Here is a 16,400-nt window from a genome sequence, read left to right on the forward strand (position 1 = left end):
TAATAAAAAAAGATTTAAAAAAAATCATGCTGATTGTAAGCTGTGATAGGACACAAAGCAGACATTTGAATGGCATTATACTGTTGCTCACGAGGAAGGCTCTATGACTGGTTATAGAGATTGGGAAGGTAGAATGTATTATATCATAAAAATATTAGATTGAACTAATAGGTTAAGGTTTCTGAAGACTGAAAACTGTGAGTTTGGGCCAACTTTCTTGAGTCTTGAATATGTGCATAGTTAAGGAATGCAGTGGAGGACAGGAGTTGGAAAAGCAGTAAGCAACTAAAAAAGGGAGAGAAAAGGACAACGTGTGTTAAAGATTCTTGTTTTTGAGATTCACTTTTATCTTTTTCATTTTAGCTCTACTTATCTCGGGCTTGGTGTAGAAGATGCAAAGAAGCACTAGAATCTGTCACTTAATCACTGCAGAAACTTGGATGATCTTCATGGAAACGGTCTCCATAGGAAACCAAACGATTACTGAATTTGTCCTTCTTGGTTTCTATGTCAAAGCTGAGCTGCATCTCCTTCTCTTTATTGTGTTCACTGTCATCTATGCGTCCATCATCCTAGGGAACATGCTAATCATTGTGGCGGTGGTTAGCTCTCAGAGGCTCCACACACCCATGTATTTCTTCCTGGCTAATCTGTCCTTCCTGGAGATCCTCTATACTTCCTCAGTGGTGCCCAAGATGTTGGAGGGCTTCTTGCAGGAGGCGGCCATCTCTGTGGCTGGTTGCTTGCTCCAGTTCTTTATCTTTGGTTCTTTAGCCACTGCTGAGTGCTTCCTACTGGCTGTCATGGCATATGATCGCTACCTGGCCATCTGCTACCCGCTCCGCTACCCTCTCCTGATGGGACCCAGATGGTGTTTGGGGCTGGTGGTCATAGTGTGGCTCTCTGGCTTCATGGTAGATGGACTGGTTGTAGCCCTCACAGCCCAACTGAGATTCTGTGGCCGCAACCACATTGACCACTTTTACTGTGATTTCATGCCTTTAATGAGCCTGGCCTGCTCAGATCCCAGTGTAGCCCAGAGGACAACATTCATTCTGTCTGTGGTCTGCCTCACTGTTCCCTTTGGACTGATTCTGACATCTTATGGCCGGATCGTGGTGGCTGTGCTGAGAGTTCCTGCTGGGGCCAGCAGAAGGAAGGCTTTCTCTACATGTTCCTCCCACCTAGCTGTAGTGTCCACATTCTATGGCTCTCTCATGGTCTTGTACATTGCGCCCTCTGCTGTCCACTCCCAGCTCCTCACTAAGGTCTTTGCCCTGCTCTACACTGTGGTCACTCCTGTGTTCAATCCTGTGATTTATACTCTGAGGAATAAGGAAGTTCAACAGGCACTATGGAGGCTTCTGTATGTTAAGCAAACTGAAACGATTGAAGGAGGATGGTGGTAAAGATGTTATTTGGACTTTGGCATGTCTTCCAGGATTGGTTGGGTAGGAATAACTTCCATTTTGACATTTCCCTCTGTGATAAGTTTAATAGTTATACTAAAAATGGGTATTGTAGAACAATAACTTTAAGGTGCTTACTTAAAACATTTTACTTTAATATTTTATTATTTCTTTATTAAATAGGCTGTCAATATTTCCTATAGTAAATAGCTATGCAAAAATAACAACACAAAGCAAATCTAGAGATCTTGGCTACCTATATTATATATATAAAACAAGTTGAATCATTGAAGTTTGTAATCTAGTTTTCATTGATGACTATGTCTTGAATCTCTTTTTATTTTGACCAGTATGTACTTATTTATTCTTGTGAGATTTTTAGCATAGCTAAACATGATTTGTTATGACCAGTGCATTTTCTTGGCAAAACTCTATTAGTCTTTGCCCTGCTTCATTCCGTATTTCAAGGCCAAATTTGCCTGTTACTCCAGGTGTTTCTTGACTTCCTACTTTTGCATTCCAATCCCCTATAATGAAAAGGACATCTTTTTTGGGTGTTAGTTCTAAAAGGTCTTGTAGGTCTTCACAGATCCGTTCAGCTTCTTCAGCGTTACTGGTTGGGGCATAGACTTGGATTACTGTGATATTGAATGGTTTGCCTTGGAAACAAACAGAGATCATTCTGTCATTTTTGAGATTGCATCCAAGTACTGCATTTCGGACTCTTTTGTTGACCATGATGGCCACTCCATTTCTTCTGAGGGACTCCTGCCCGCAGTAGTAGATATAATGGTCATCTGAGTTAAATTCAACCATTCCAGTCCATTTAAGTTTGCTGATTCCTAGAATGTCAACATTCACTCTTGCCATCTCTTGTTTGACCACTTCCAATTTGCCTTGATTCACGGACCTGACATTCCAGGTTCCTATGCAATGTTGCTCTTTACAGCATCAGACCTTGCTTCTATCACCAATCACATCCACGGCTGGGTATTGTTTTTGCTTTGGCTCCATCCCTTCATTCTTTCTGGAGTTATTTCTCCACTGATCTCCAGTAGCATATTGGGCACCTACTGACCTGGGGAGTTCCTCTTTCAGTATTCTGTCGTTTTGCCTTTTCATACTGTTCATGGGGTTCTCAAGGCAAGAATACTGAAGTGGTTTGCCATTCCCTTCTCCAATGTCATTTTCTGGGCAAAACTAATAGAGTTTTGCCAAGAAAATGCACTGGTCATAACAAACACCCTCTTCCAACAACACAAGAGAAGACTCTATACATGGACATCACCAGATGGTCAACACCGAAATCAGATTGATTATGTTCTTTGCAGCCAAAGATGGAGAAGCTCTATATAGTCAGCAAAAACAAGACCAGGAGCTTACTGTGGCTCAGACCATGAACTCCTTATTGCCAAATTCAGACTTAAATTGAAGAAAGTAGGGAAAACCACTAGACCATTCAGGTATGACCTAAATCAAATCTCTTATGATTATACAGTGGAAGTGAGAAATAGGTTTAAGGGACTAGATCTGATAGATAGAGTGCCTGATGAACTATGGAATGAGGTTCATAACATTGTACAGGAGACAGAGATCAAGACCATCCCCATGGAAAGGAAATGCAAAAGAGCAAAATGGCTGTCTGAGGAGGCCTTACAAATAGCTGTGAAAAGAAGAGAAGCAAAAAGCAAAGGAGAAAAGGAAAGATATAAACATCTGAATGCAGAGTTCCAAAGAATAGCAAGAAGAGATAAGAAAGCCTTCTTCAGCAATCAATGCAAAGAAATAGAGAAAAACAACAGAACGGGAAAGACTAGAGATCTCTTCAAGAAAATCAGAGATACCAAAGGAACATTTCATGCAAAGATAGGCTCAATAAAAGACAGAAATGGTATGGACCTAACAGAAGCAGAAGATATGAAGAAGAGGTGGCAAGAATACACAGAAGAACTGTACAAAAAAGATCTTCATGACCCAGAGAATCACGATGATGTGATCACTGACCTAGAGCCAGACATCCTGGAATGTGAAGTCAAGTGGGCCTTAGAAAGCATCTCTATGAACAAAGCTAGTGGGGGTGATGGAATTCCAGTTGAGCTCTTTCAAATCCTGAAAGATGATGCTGTGAAATTGCTGCACTCAATATGCCAGCAAATTTGGAAAACTCAGCAGTGGCCACAGGACTGGAAAAGGTCAGTTTTCATTCCAATCCCAAAGAAAGGCAATGCCAAAGAATGCTCAAACTACCGCACAATTGCACTCATCTCACACGCTAGTAATGCTCAAAATTCTCCAAGCCAGGCTTCAGCAATACATGAACCGTGAACTTCCTGATGTTCAAGCTGGTTTTAGAAAAGGCAGAGGAACCAGAGATCAAATTGCCAACATCTGCTGGCTCATGGAAAAAGCAAGAGAGTTCCAGAAAAGCATCTATTTCTGTTTTATTGACTATGCCAAAGCCTTTGACTGTATGGATGACAATAAAGTGTGGAAAATTCTGAAAGAGATGGGAATGCCAGACCACCTGACCTGCCTCTTGAGAAATTTGTATGCAGGTCAGGAAGCGCCAGTTAGAACTGGACATGGAACAACAGACTGGTTCCAAATAGGAAAAGGAGTTCGTCAAGGCTGTATATTGTCACCCTGTTTATTTAACTTATATGCAGAGTACATCATGAGAAACGCTGGACTGGAAGAAACACAAGCTGGAATCAAGATTGCTGGGAGAAATATCAATAACCTCAGATATGCAGACGACACCACCCTTATGGCAGAAAGTGAAGAGGAACTAAAAAGCCTCTTGATGAAAGTGAGAGTGGAGAGTGAAAAAGTTGACTTAAAGCTCAACATTCAGAAAATGAAGATCATGGCCTCTGGTCCCATCACTTCATGGGAAATAAATGGGGAAACAGTGGAAACTGTCAGACTTTATTTTTCTGGGCTCCAAAATCACTACAGATGGTGACTGCAGCCATGAAATTAAAAGACGCTTACTCCTTGGAAGGAAAGTTATGACCAACCTAGATAGCATATTCAAAAACAGAGACATTACTTTGCCAACAAAGGTTCATCTAGTCAAGGCTATGGTTTTTCCTGTGGTCATGTATGGATGTGAGAGTTGGACTGTGAAGAAGGCTGAGCGCTGAAGAATTGATGCTTTTGAACTGTGGTGTTGGAGAAGACTCTTGAGAGTCCCTTGGACTGCAAGGAGATCCAACCAGTCCTTTCTGAAGGAGATCAGCCCTGGGATTTCTTTGGAAGGAATGATGCTAAAGCTGAAACTCCAGTACTTTGGCCACCTCATGCGAAGAGTTGACTCATTGGAAAAGACTCTGATGCTGGGAGGGATTGGGGGCAAGAGGAGAAGGGGACGACAGAGGATGAGATGGCTGGATGGCATCACCAACTCGATGGACGTGAGTCTGAGTGAACTCCGGGAGTTGGTGATGGACAGGGAGGCCTGGCGTGCTGCGATTCATGGGGTCACAAAGAGTCGGACATGACTGAGCGACTGATCTGATCTGATCTGAAACATGATTTAAGTAATCTTCTATTGTCAAAGCTCTTAGTTCACCATACAAATATAGTTCACATTTAGATTTTCCTACAATAAATTCTTAGGAGTTGAATTGCCACGTTTACGGAAAAGCATATTAAGATAAATTTAAAGCTGAACGCATTTTAATTGTTTAGCTATTTTGTTGTAGAAAATTTCAAATGTACACAAAAGTAGATAGAACATTATAATGAACCCCATACAGCCATCATCTAGCATCAATATAAATATTTGCCAATCCTATTTCTACTGCCTAAAACTTCTTCTTTTTTCTTTTTCTGGAAAATTTTGGAGCAAATTTCAGTTTTATAAGTATTGTGTTGTGTGTGTTGTATAAATTGTATTCTGTGTGATTCTTGAACAACATGGGTTTGAACTGCACAGGTCCACTCACAGGCAGACATTTGCAATAGTAAAAACTACAGCAGTACAGGATTTGTGGCTGGTTGAATCTGTGCATAGGGAACTTCATGTGTACAGAGGAACCATGTTTATGGAGGATCAACTCAAGGTTATGGGTGGATTTTCACCTTCTCAGTGGTTCATTGCCCCTAATCTTGGTGTTGTTCAAGGGTCTACTGTATTTGGTATGCTCGGTGACTGATAAAGGCATTTAAAGAAAAAAAAGTGCCAAACCTGATGCTACAATATTTTAAAATACTATTCCAGTGGCATCTAATACACAGACTGGGTTCAAATTTCTCTAATTATCTTTAAGTAAATTCTTAAAATTAAGATGTAAACAAAGTTCACACAATGTATCTTATATTTCTTAGTCCTTTATTTCATAGCAGTCCTTCTCTCTCTTTTTTTTTTCATGCCTTTGACTTATTGGAGAAATCTCTTTATCTGTAGAACAGTTTATATTCTACATTAGACTTTCTTCTGACTTATGGTTTTGTTTGGTGTCTATCCCTATATCTTGTATTTTATATAAAATTGTTTTGTTTTGGTCTCAGCCTATTGATGGTGTTGCGATGCTATCAGCTAAGAATGCCTGGGGCACTCACCTGGGCTGACCCCACAGACATTTCTCTGATAAAGGCCAATGATGTGGCTGGGCTGACCCTTGTGGTTCTTATTATGATTGCAGGATGCACCTCAGCAACAATCATGATCAGATCAGATCAGATCAGTCGCTCAGTCGTGTCTGACTCTTTGCGACCCCATGAACCGCAGCATGATAGAACTTTGAAAAAACAAGGTTGGTTTTTTCAAACCTTGTTTTTTCAAAGTTCTGTAGGCTGCCAGGCTCACTGTAGACTGCCAGGCTCCTCTGTCCATGGAATTCTCCAGGCCAGAATGCTGGAGTAGGTAGCTGTTCCCTTCTCCAGGGGATCTTCCCAATCCAGGGGTCAAACCCAGGTCTCCTGCATTGTAGGCAGATTCTTTACTATCTGAGCCACCAGGAAAGCCCTGAAAAAATAAGGTTTGTTATTCATAGGTCTTGGAGGTTGCATGGAACACCTGGGGCCACACAAAGATAATTTAGGGAGAAAGAAAGAGAGACAGAGGCTCTGCAGTTATTAGGGTCAAGGGTGGGCGGTGCCTAGGGTTTCATAGGTTCACTCTTTATAGGTGAATATAAAACATGGGAGCAGGAATTAAAGAAAGGGTGGGAAAAGCAGAGTAACTCAAGTGGTCAGTTAATGGAGGTCATCCAGGGTTTTCTAAAAGAAGAACTTCATGGGTGGGGTGGCCCAGCTCTTTATCTAGATGTGTAGTTGACTATACATTTATTTGAGATAAATGTGTTTGAAATAAATGCCTGGCAATCAGAACCTTCATGTCAAACATTTACATTACAATAAAAAGGGTAATTATCAGGCACTTAAACTACAAAACTAATATTAAGATAGAAGCTTGACTGGATCTGGGTTAGCTTTTTAGCAGAATATCATAGAGCTCCTGTGATTTCTACTGCACCATATCATGAGGTGCACAATGATTGGTTGTCCTATTTTTAGTGATGCTATTTATATTATAGACCAGAGGGTTCAGGCGGCATCTGTCTGATCTGTGTATTCAGTTTTCAATCAGATTTTCACCTAATATCTTTAGGTGATAAAAGTTGATAAAAGTTGCTGATTAATGCCAAAATGATTTAATTATTTGAACATATATTTTCTTTTAATGTTTTGAATGTATTTGTAGCTGTTGTAAAACGTTTGTCTGTGGATTCCTATATCTGGGCCACATCAAATTTAGTTTTTATTCATTTCCTTTTCTCTTGAATATTGATCAGATTTTACCAATTATTTGTATGACTAATAATTTTTTGATTAAATATAGGTTGTTGAGGAAACTCTGGATTCTCTTACTTTCTTTAGAAGAAGATTGGTTTTTGTTCTAGCAGACATTTCAAGTCATGGAAGGTCATCTTGACCTTGAAGATCATCTTGAATCAAGTAGGCTTGGTTTTATGCTCTGGGAGTATGGATTTGTGGAAAGCCCAAGGTGTCACTCTCTTTTGTGATATGACTCAGCCTCCAAATTCTCTCTTCCTGGTGTCATGGTCAGGGGTTTGGATTTAGCCTGTGTTCAGTCGGGTCTAGTGTAGGGCTTACTCAAGGATGTGATTTTTACTCTTAAGACTTGGACTTTAAGAGTGATAGTTTGATAACAAGAGTATTAATAAGGTGTGCAGAGCAACCCACTTTCCTGGTACTGCTCTTCTCCAAGCCCTGCTCCACTTCTAGTGTATTTTATTTCAATCCTATAGCAGCTTCTTTCTGATAAGTCTAAAGTGGTCTTTCCATTCATACCTTGAAGTCAGCCACAGCCACAGCATCTGTTTCCCCCAAACTATTTTTGGATATCTTCTGCAAAGATCCCTCTTCTCTTGTGCTTTATTCTATAACTTTTAGTTGCTTGAGGTACCCCATGTTTCAAACTCTGATCTCTGCTTTCTTGGTGAGTGGGATTGCTCATGTGTTGATTCACAACCTTGGGAATTCCCTGCGTGAAATATTCCCTAAATATGGAAGTTGTCCTGGTTTCTATATCAGTTTTATTTCCAGTTGTCTATGTAATGCTCTGTGAGAATCTTGATGTTAACTGATGCACTTTGTAAATGTCGTGATGAAGTGGGGAGAGATTTTTTCCAAATGCTTTTTTATGGAGATTATCCTTAATCCCAAGAACTTTTCACACTCAGAATCCTTTTCAGGGAACTCTTCACATCCTTATTTCTTAGACTATAAATGAAAGGATTGAGAGTGGGGGTTACCAGGGCATACATGATAGCAGCACCCAGCTCCCCAGAGGCATGAGAAGCTGATGGGGACTTCAGGTAGGTGGCAAAGACTGAGATGTAGAAGAGGATGACCATGGAGAGGTGGGAGCTGCATGTGGCCAGGGCTTTCTTTTTGCCTTGTGCTGATGGGATCCGAGCTACAGCAAGGAAAATATGGGCATAGGAGCTTATGATGCAGAGGAGAGGGCTGATTCCTAAGAGTCCTGTCAGAACCATCATCAGGTCCTCATTGAGGTGGGTATCAGAGCAGGAAAACCTTAAGAGTGGTTTGAAATCACAAAAAAAGTGAGGAATCTCTAGATTAGTATAGAATGATAGTTGAGTTAGCATCAAGGTTTGGATCAAAGAGTCGGAGTGGGCCACTCCCCATGACCCACCCACCAGCAGCCCACATCTGCAAGGAGTCATTAGGAGTGCATAGTGCAGGGGATGGCAGATGGCAGCATAGCGGTCGATAGCCATGGCAGTCAAAAGCAGGTTGTCCATGTTAGCAAAAACTGCGAAGAAATATAATTGGGCCAGGCACTCAGAGAAGGAGATCAATCCGCTGCTGGTCCACAAAGTCTCCAGCATTTTGGGGGCTGTGGTGGTAGTAGAGCAGAGGTCGACCAGGGAGAGCTGGCTGAGGAAGAAGTACATGGGGGTGTGGAGGTGGATGTCAGCGCCAATAGCCAGCAGCAGTAGCAAGTTTCCTATGAGACTCAGCAAGTAGAGGGCCAGGAAGAGACCAAAGAGGAGCTGTGGTTTGTCTGGGTCACTGGACAGTCCTGAGAGGACAAAGTCAGGGTTCTTGCTGCAGTTCATTTCAGGTCTTGATGGGCTACAGGAAAAGAATCAGCATAAAGAGCATTCACTCAGTTAGCTACAGATGGATAAAACCTTGGATCCTTTCTCTTGGCAATGGGTTTTACTTATACCACCAATGGGAAGAATGCATAAACAAAATAACAGTGGGGAAGACAAGAGGCATACCTCACAAAGATGGTCAAATTAAGGAAACATCAAAGTAAGAAAATGGCATTGAAACATGTAAAATATCATGTATGAAACGAGATGCCAGTCCAGGTTCAATGCACGATACTGGATGCTTGGGGCTAGTGCACTGGGACGACCCAGAGGGATGGTATGGGGAGGGAGGAGGGAGGAGGGTTCAGGATGGGGAACACATGTATACCTGTGGTGGATTCATTTTGATATTTGGCAAAACTAATACAATTATGTAAAGTTTAAAAATAAAATAAAATTAATTAAAAAAAAAAAAAGAAAAGAAAATGAGAGAAACAATAGAGATTTCCTGGAGGTATTACAGTGTAAAGAGTTTTCTAATGTTACTTTGTATAATTGGTGATTTAACTACTTGCTTGTTAATCTGTTTTCTTCACAAGACCATGAGTCCTTCAAGGCACAGGCTGTGTTTCAGTATTTAGCTTAGTGCCTGTGTTTCGGTATCTAGACCACATAGAAGGGGCTGAATAAATACCTACCCACCTACACAGTCAGTATCCTCCTAACTGTTTTCACAAGGATCATGCCCCACACTATGGTCTTTTCAAAAAAGATCTCATCATGTCACTTTATTGTTTAAAAAATGAGTCTCTACATACAAATGGCCAGTAGGTGCATGAAAAGATGCTCATCACTGCTAATTATTAGAGAAATGCAAATCAAAACTACAATGAGGTACCACCTTACATGAGTAAGAATGCCCACCATTAAAAAGTCTACAAAATAATAAATGCTGGGAAGAGCATGGAGCAAAAGCAACCCTCTTACACTGTTGGTGGGAATGTAAATTGTTGCATCCATTGTGGAAAACAGTATGGAGGTTCCTCCATAAACTAAAAATAGAGTTGCCATATGACCCAGCAGTTTCATTTCTGGGCATGTACCCAGACAAAACTATGACTAAAAAAGTCACATGTACTCCTATGTCCATAGCAACACTATTTACAATAACAAAGACATGGAAAAACCTAAATACCTATTTACAGATGAATGGATAAAGAGGATGTTGTAAACATAGAACACAATGGAATATTCAGTTCAATTCAGTTCAGTTGCTCAGTCGTGTCTGACTCTTTGCGACCACATGAATCATAGCACGCCAGGCCTCCCTGTCCATCTCGGAATTTACTCAAACTCATGTCCATCGAGTAGATGATGCCATCCAGCCATCTCATCCTCTGTCCTCCCCTTCTCCTCCTGTCCCCAATCCCTCCCAGCATCAGGGTCTTCTCCAATGAGTCAACTCTTTGCATGAGGTGGCCAAAGTATTGGAGTTTCAGCTTTAGCATCAGCCCTTCCAATGAACACCCAGGACTGATCTCCTTTAGAATGGACTGGCTGGATCTCCTTGCAATCCAAGGGACTCTCAAGAGTCTTCTCCAGCACCACAGTTCAAAAGCATCAATTCTTCAGTGCTCAGCTTTCTTCACAGTCCAACTCTCACATCCATCCATGACCACTGGAAAAACCATAGCCTTGACTAGACGGACCTCTGTTGGCAAAGTCATGTCTCTGCTTTTGAATATGCTATCTAGGTTGGTCATAACTTTCCTTCCAAGGAGTAAGCGTCTTTAATTTCATGGCTTCAATCACCATCTGCAGCGATTTTGGAGCCCAGAAAAATAAAGTCTGCCACTGTTTCCACTCTTTCCCCATCTATTTCCCAGGAAGTGATGGGGCCAGATGCCATGATCTTAGTTTTCTGAATGTTGAGCTTTAAGCCAACTTTTCACTCTCCTCTTTTACTTTCATCAAGAGGCTTTTTAGTTCCTCTTCACTTTCTGCCATAAGGGTGGTGTCATCTGCATATCTGAGGTTATTGCAATGGAATATTACTCAGTCATTAAAAAAAGGAAATAATGCTATTTGCAGCAACATAGATTGACCTAGAGATGATCATACTAAGTGAAGTAAATCAGAAAGGGAAAGACAAATACCATATGATATCAGTTATATGTGGAATCTAAAAAATGGCACAAATGAACATATCTATGAAACAGAAACAGATTCACAGGACTAGAGAACAGGCTTGTGCGAGTTCCCTTGCAGTCCGATAGTTAGGACTCATTGCTCCCACTGCCTGCCATGGCCGGGGATCAATCCCTGGTCAGGGAACTAAAGTCCTCTAACAGCAGGGACAAAAAAGAGCAGACATGTGGTTGCCAAGGGGGAGCGGGAAGAGGAGGAAACAGGTGGAGGAGGTAAGTATTGGGCATTTGGGATTAGCAAAGCAAAATATTATGTACAGGATGGATAAACACCAAGATCCTACTATGTGGCACATGAAACATATTCAATATTCCCTGATAAACCATAATGGAAAAGAACATGAAAAATAAAATATGTATAACTGAGTCACTATGCTGTACAGCAGAAATTAAACCAATATTGTAAATCAACCATATTTAAATTAGATTTTAAAAAATGAATGTCCAGAGAACCATTGCTCTTATGAAAAATACCCTGTCACGTCTTAAAAAGCTCATTTGGTTTTGACCTCGAGGTGTCTCACTGTCTATTCATCGTCTGTTCCCCAGCAACACTGGCTTCACTGCATCACCTTAATACACCATGTTCATTCTCTGCTTTAAGTCAGTTCTTGCTCATCCTTCTAACCTCTAACTTTCTTAGGAAAATGCTCCATTGCCTCTTTGTCTAAGACAATGCTTCCTTTTCTGTGTTCTCATGGCACCTTGGTTCAGTTCAGTTCAGTCACTCAGTCATGTCTGACTCTTTGTGACCCCATGAATTGCAGCACGCCAGGCCTCCTTGTCCATCACCAACTCCTGGAGTTCACACAAATGGATGTGCATCAAGTCGGTGATGCCCTCCAGCCATCTCATCCTCTGTTGTCCCCTTCTCCTCCTGCCCCCAACCCCTCCCAGCATCAGAGTCTTTTCCAATGGGTCAACTCTTCTTCTTTTTTTTTTCTTCTTCTTCTTTTTTAATATTATTTTATTTTTAAACTTTACATAATTGTATTAGTTTTGCCAAATATCAAAATGAATCCGCCACAGGTATACATGTGTTCCCCATCCTGAACCGTCCTCTGGGTCAACTCTTCGCATGGGGTGATCAAAGTATTGGAGTTTCAGCTTTAGCATCAGTCCTTCCAAATAACACCCAGGACTGATCTCCTTTAAAATGAACTGGTTGGATCTCCTTGCAGTCCAAGGGACTCTCAAGAGTCTTCTCCAACACCACAGTTCAAAAGCATCAATTCTTCGGTGCTCAGCTTTCTTCACAGTCCAACTCTCACATCCACCCATGACCACTGGAAAAACCATAGCCTTGACTAGATGGACCTTTGTTGGCAAAGTCATGTCTCTGCTTTTGAATATGCTATCTAGGTTGGTCATAACTTTCCTTCCAAGGAGTAAGCGTCTTTTAATTTCCTGGCTTCAATCACCATCTGCAGTGATTTTGGAGCCCCCCAAAATAAAGTCTGCCACTGTTTCCACTGTTTCCCCATCTATTTCCCAGGAAGTGATGGGACCAGATGCCATGATCTTCATTTTCTGAATGTTGAGCTTTAAGCCAACTTTTCCACTCTCCTCTTTCACTTTCATCAAGAGGCTCTTTAGTTCCTCTTCACTGTCTGCCATAAGGGTGGTGTCATGGTAGTTACTGCAATTGTAATATGGAGGATGTAATCACATTTATTTAAATATTTAAGTTATTTAGTTAATGTTGGTCTCCCTAACAAAATGATAGGATCATTATGGCTGAGATTGAATCAGATTTTCCTCTCCAGTGCTTGGAATACAAAGTATCGTATATGTCAGAAAATGAAATCAATGGTAAGTGAAGGTAGGAGAGGATGATGGGTTGTCTTCCCCCAAAAGTATTTCTTCATTTCAAGAATAAAATTTCTTTCCTACAAAAACTGTCCTGGTAACATGGGTTGGAAACATTGCTTCATCTAATTCCTTCATCAAGTTGCGACCAAGTATGATAAGTTTTATTTCCTATGAAATGTCCTTCATTTCAGACTCTTTCTCACTTTTTTAATTGTTATCCTTTTTGAGCTTTCTCTAGTCAACTCATTCCCAGTTAGTTTCACCAGCAGCTAACAGGCTTCACTGTCTCTACCTCTAGTTGCTAAGATCCAAGCTGTCAGTATCTGCCATAAATTTTAGGGCTTTCTTCTTTGGGCCTAATTCTCCCTGGTGTACATTTTTCTAATATCTTCTTTCATGTTGCATCACATATCTGCTGGTGCCTCTTTATCAAGAACTTCTGCATCTGCATCCTCCTATCAATAAGGTAGGATTTTCCATTACTCAGCAGCATTCATTCTCCTTTTCTCAATTATAGTATAAATTCCTGGGAGTAGGGACCATGCATGAGTGCATGTGTGCTAAGTCTCTCAGTGGTATCTGACTCTTTGCAATCCTATGGAGTGTAGCCTGCCAGCCTCCTCTGTCCATAGGATTCTCCAGGCAAGAATATCGAAGTGTGTTGTCATGCCCTCTTCCAGGAGGTCTTCCTGACCTAGGGATTGGAGATACATTATATCTTCTGCATTTGCATGTAGGTTATTTACTACTAATGTCCCCTGTGAGCCCAGTAGGGATGATGGTTCTTTAAAATATTTTAAGCACCACCTAGGTCATGAGTATATGGTTGTTTCCGTGGATTATTGTTCAGTAGTTGCTCTCAAAACATGAGGACATCTATGTATTTCTCATGTGTGAGTAGAGGAGAAAATGCCCTTTGTGTCAACTACTGTGAAGAGATGAACAATACTCTGCTTCTTGGAAGTAATCAATTACACCTGAATAAAAGTTTTATTTGTGTCTGCTAATAATGAGTTGTATAAGGTAGATGATCTTCAACATTTTTGCAGTCTGTGGCATCTATAATCAAAATCTTATAAGGAATCTTGTGATAGGAACAGTTGCATTTTCTTTTCCACTGGTAGTATCATCTCTCCCTTGTTTCTAACAAACTTTAAATGTTCCAGTGTTCACTGACTCAGGATAAAGAGACTTAACACTTTCCTTATTCAATCCAAGCATTTTTAAATACGTGAGAACAGAGATTCTGAAACCTTAGCATGCTTAAGGATCATATGCTGAGTCGGTGAAGTCCCAGATTCCTGGGATCCATCCAGAGGTTCTGATTTAAGAGGTCTGAGGTGGGACATGAGACTTTGCTTTTCTATCATTCTCCAACATCAGATGATGTGGATGTCATTAATGTGCTGTGTAGAATTCAAATATAGCAAAATACATTCTTTTATCATCTATATTGGTCTTTTTTGCTTTCATTTTCTCTATCCTTTTTTACTGAGAACTGAAAGATTTCCCACTTTTACAAGATTAAGTCTTCCTGTACTCCTTTATTTCTCTCAATTCAGTCACTCAGTTGTGTCCCACTCTTGGGACCCCATGGACTCTAGCCCACCAGGTTCCTCTGTCCATGGGATTTTCCAGGCAAGAATACAGGAGTGGGTTGCCATTTCCTTCTCCACTTATCGCTTTAGAATATTACTTCTTCAGCTCAGACAGGGCCATAATTCTCAGATTTCAAATCTCTCAGGTTGTGTCTTCTTGACTATTACTGAATAGTCTCACTGCTGTTATACCCACCTCTAGGTTTATATTATATCCATCTCTCAATTATAATATAAATGAGAGAATTATACTATTATATATATGTATATATATTTAAAACTCTAGAGAATATATGGTTTACCTTAGGTCTCAAGACAAGTGTGGCTCAATACTGAAATTACCTAAATACTGTTTTAATACCTCAAAGTAATGAGGGTTTTCTATCCATCTTTAAAATTTTGGCCTCAGATAGAGCATACCCTAAACCTGGTGAGTTCCCATAGCCTTCTCCAGATGATGGCCCACTTCCCTGATTTTAGAGCAAAGTCTTCAAAAAGCTCAGTGTCTCCACTACTCACTGCCAATTCCTTTCAAATTATTTGCCTTTAATCTTCTCTTGAACTGACTTCAAACTTTTGCTCTTACCATTCCACTGAATTCACTCTTGTCAACGTCAAAGTTCAGTTCTCAGTCTTTAAATTACTTGACCTCTCAGTAACACTTAACAGACTTGATCGTTTTCTTCTTACCTCAAACACTTAAAACAAAAACAAAAACAAAAAAACCTTGCTTTCAGAATACCCACCAAGCTCTCACTTTCCAGTGCAGACTTGTTTTCAGTTTCCTTGGCTGCTTGCTGCTCTTCCTTCTTCTTATTCACTTTTGTACCTCTCCTCTTTTCTGTCTTTTGTGTTTCATATATCTATAAACACATAGCTTTCAAATTATACCTTTAATTTCAACTTATTTTTCTAACTCTAGACATATATATTTAATTTCCAACTGAACATTTCTACAATAGCAGTTTTACCATTTAAGATATGTTCTTTCAGCTGGTTTGATTTATATACTGCCTTGGAAACAGATACACAAATCAAAAGAGACTTTCTATGTTATGTAGCCCACCAAATATGGAACTTGAACTCTCTATGGTCCATTTTGAAAGCTGATTCCATTACTCCATTTGCCACATGACATCTTCAACCCTTGCCTCTGGTTTCTCTAATCTTTATTCCATAAGTGATGACCTTAGAAATATTCATTCTATCCAATGTTATTGGCAGGTGGATGGGAAAGAACAAAGAATTTTAGGGCTTGGAATACTCTGATGTACCAGCTAAAGACAATGCATTTAGGAGCTGAGCATTATCAATCTTCATTTCTCTTGGGACCTGAAAGAGTTTGGCTGCAAAAGAAATCTTTCTGGCCTTAGAGACTCAGTTCCCAAAGTTACTCATTAGTGAAAAACCTAGAGGAATTTTCTGTTGAGAAAGTTTCCTATAGATAGGGTTGAGGATGCAACTTAACAATTAAACAGAAGCCTAACATTGATTTGGAAGTACCTTAGAAAAATTACTTAAAACGCAAAACTTCTACTATTCACTGCTCTGTCTCCTTATGTAAGAATAACTTGAAGAGACTGATATACAGCTACACTCTATCATATGTGTCCTTTTATTTTTAGTGCTCTGAACTTTTGTCATAAAATATATTGAAGTTTATAAAATTATTTTCATACATCTATTGATAAAGTCATCTCAGTTGAGACCTGAAATATATTAAATGGAGTTAGTGTCTCCCTGCTCTACCCTTTCCCATTTCTGAACCACAGAATA

At 40.2% G+C, this 16,400-nt stretch overlaps 2 protein-coding genes across 2 annotated transcripts; one reads left to right on the plus strand and one right to left on the minus strand.

The window, feature by feature from the left end:
* The first annotated feature begins 382 nt into the window (after positions 1-382).
* LOC147347196 (olfactory receptor 11A1-like) lies at positions 383-1,409 on the plus strand. The gene has a single exon (XM_086370513.1). The coding sequence runs from the start codon at positions 393-395 to the stop codon at positions 1,407-1,409; it is 1,017 nt and encodes a 338-aa protein (XP_086226639.1). The 5' UTR covers positions 383-392.
* Positions 1,410-8,095: 6,686 nt separating this feature from the next.
* LOC147347197 (olfactory receptor 1f45-like) lies at positions 8,096-9,025 on the minus strand. Its single transcript, XM_086370514.1, has one exon. It carries the CDS (start codon positions 9,023-9,025, stop codon positions 8,096-8,098), a length of 930 nt encoding a protein of 309 aa, XP_086226640.1.
* Positions 9,026-16,400: the final 7,375 nt, after the last annotated feature.

Source organism: Bos grunniens, chromosome 23 (assembly GCF_055505025.1).
Source record: "Bos grunniens cultivar Pamir isolate PY7600 chromosome 23, Bosgru_T2T1.0, whole genome shotgun sequence".
Taxonomy (NCBI): Eukaryota; Metazoa; Chordata; class Mammalia; order Artiodactyla; family Bovidae; genus Bos; species Bos grunniens.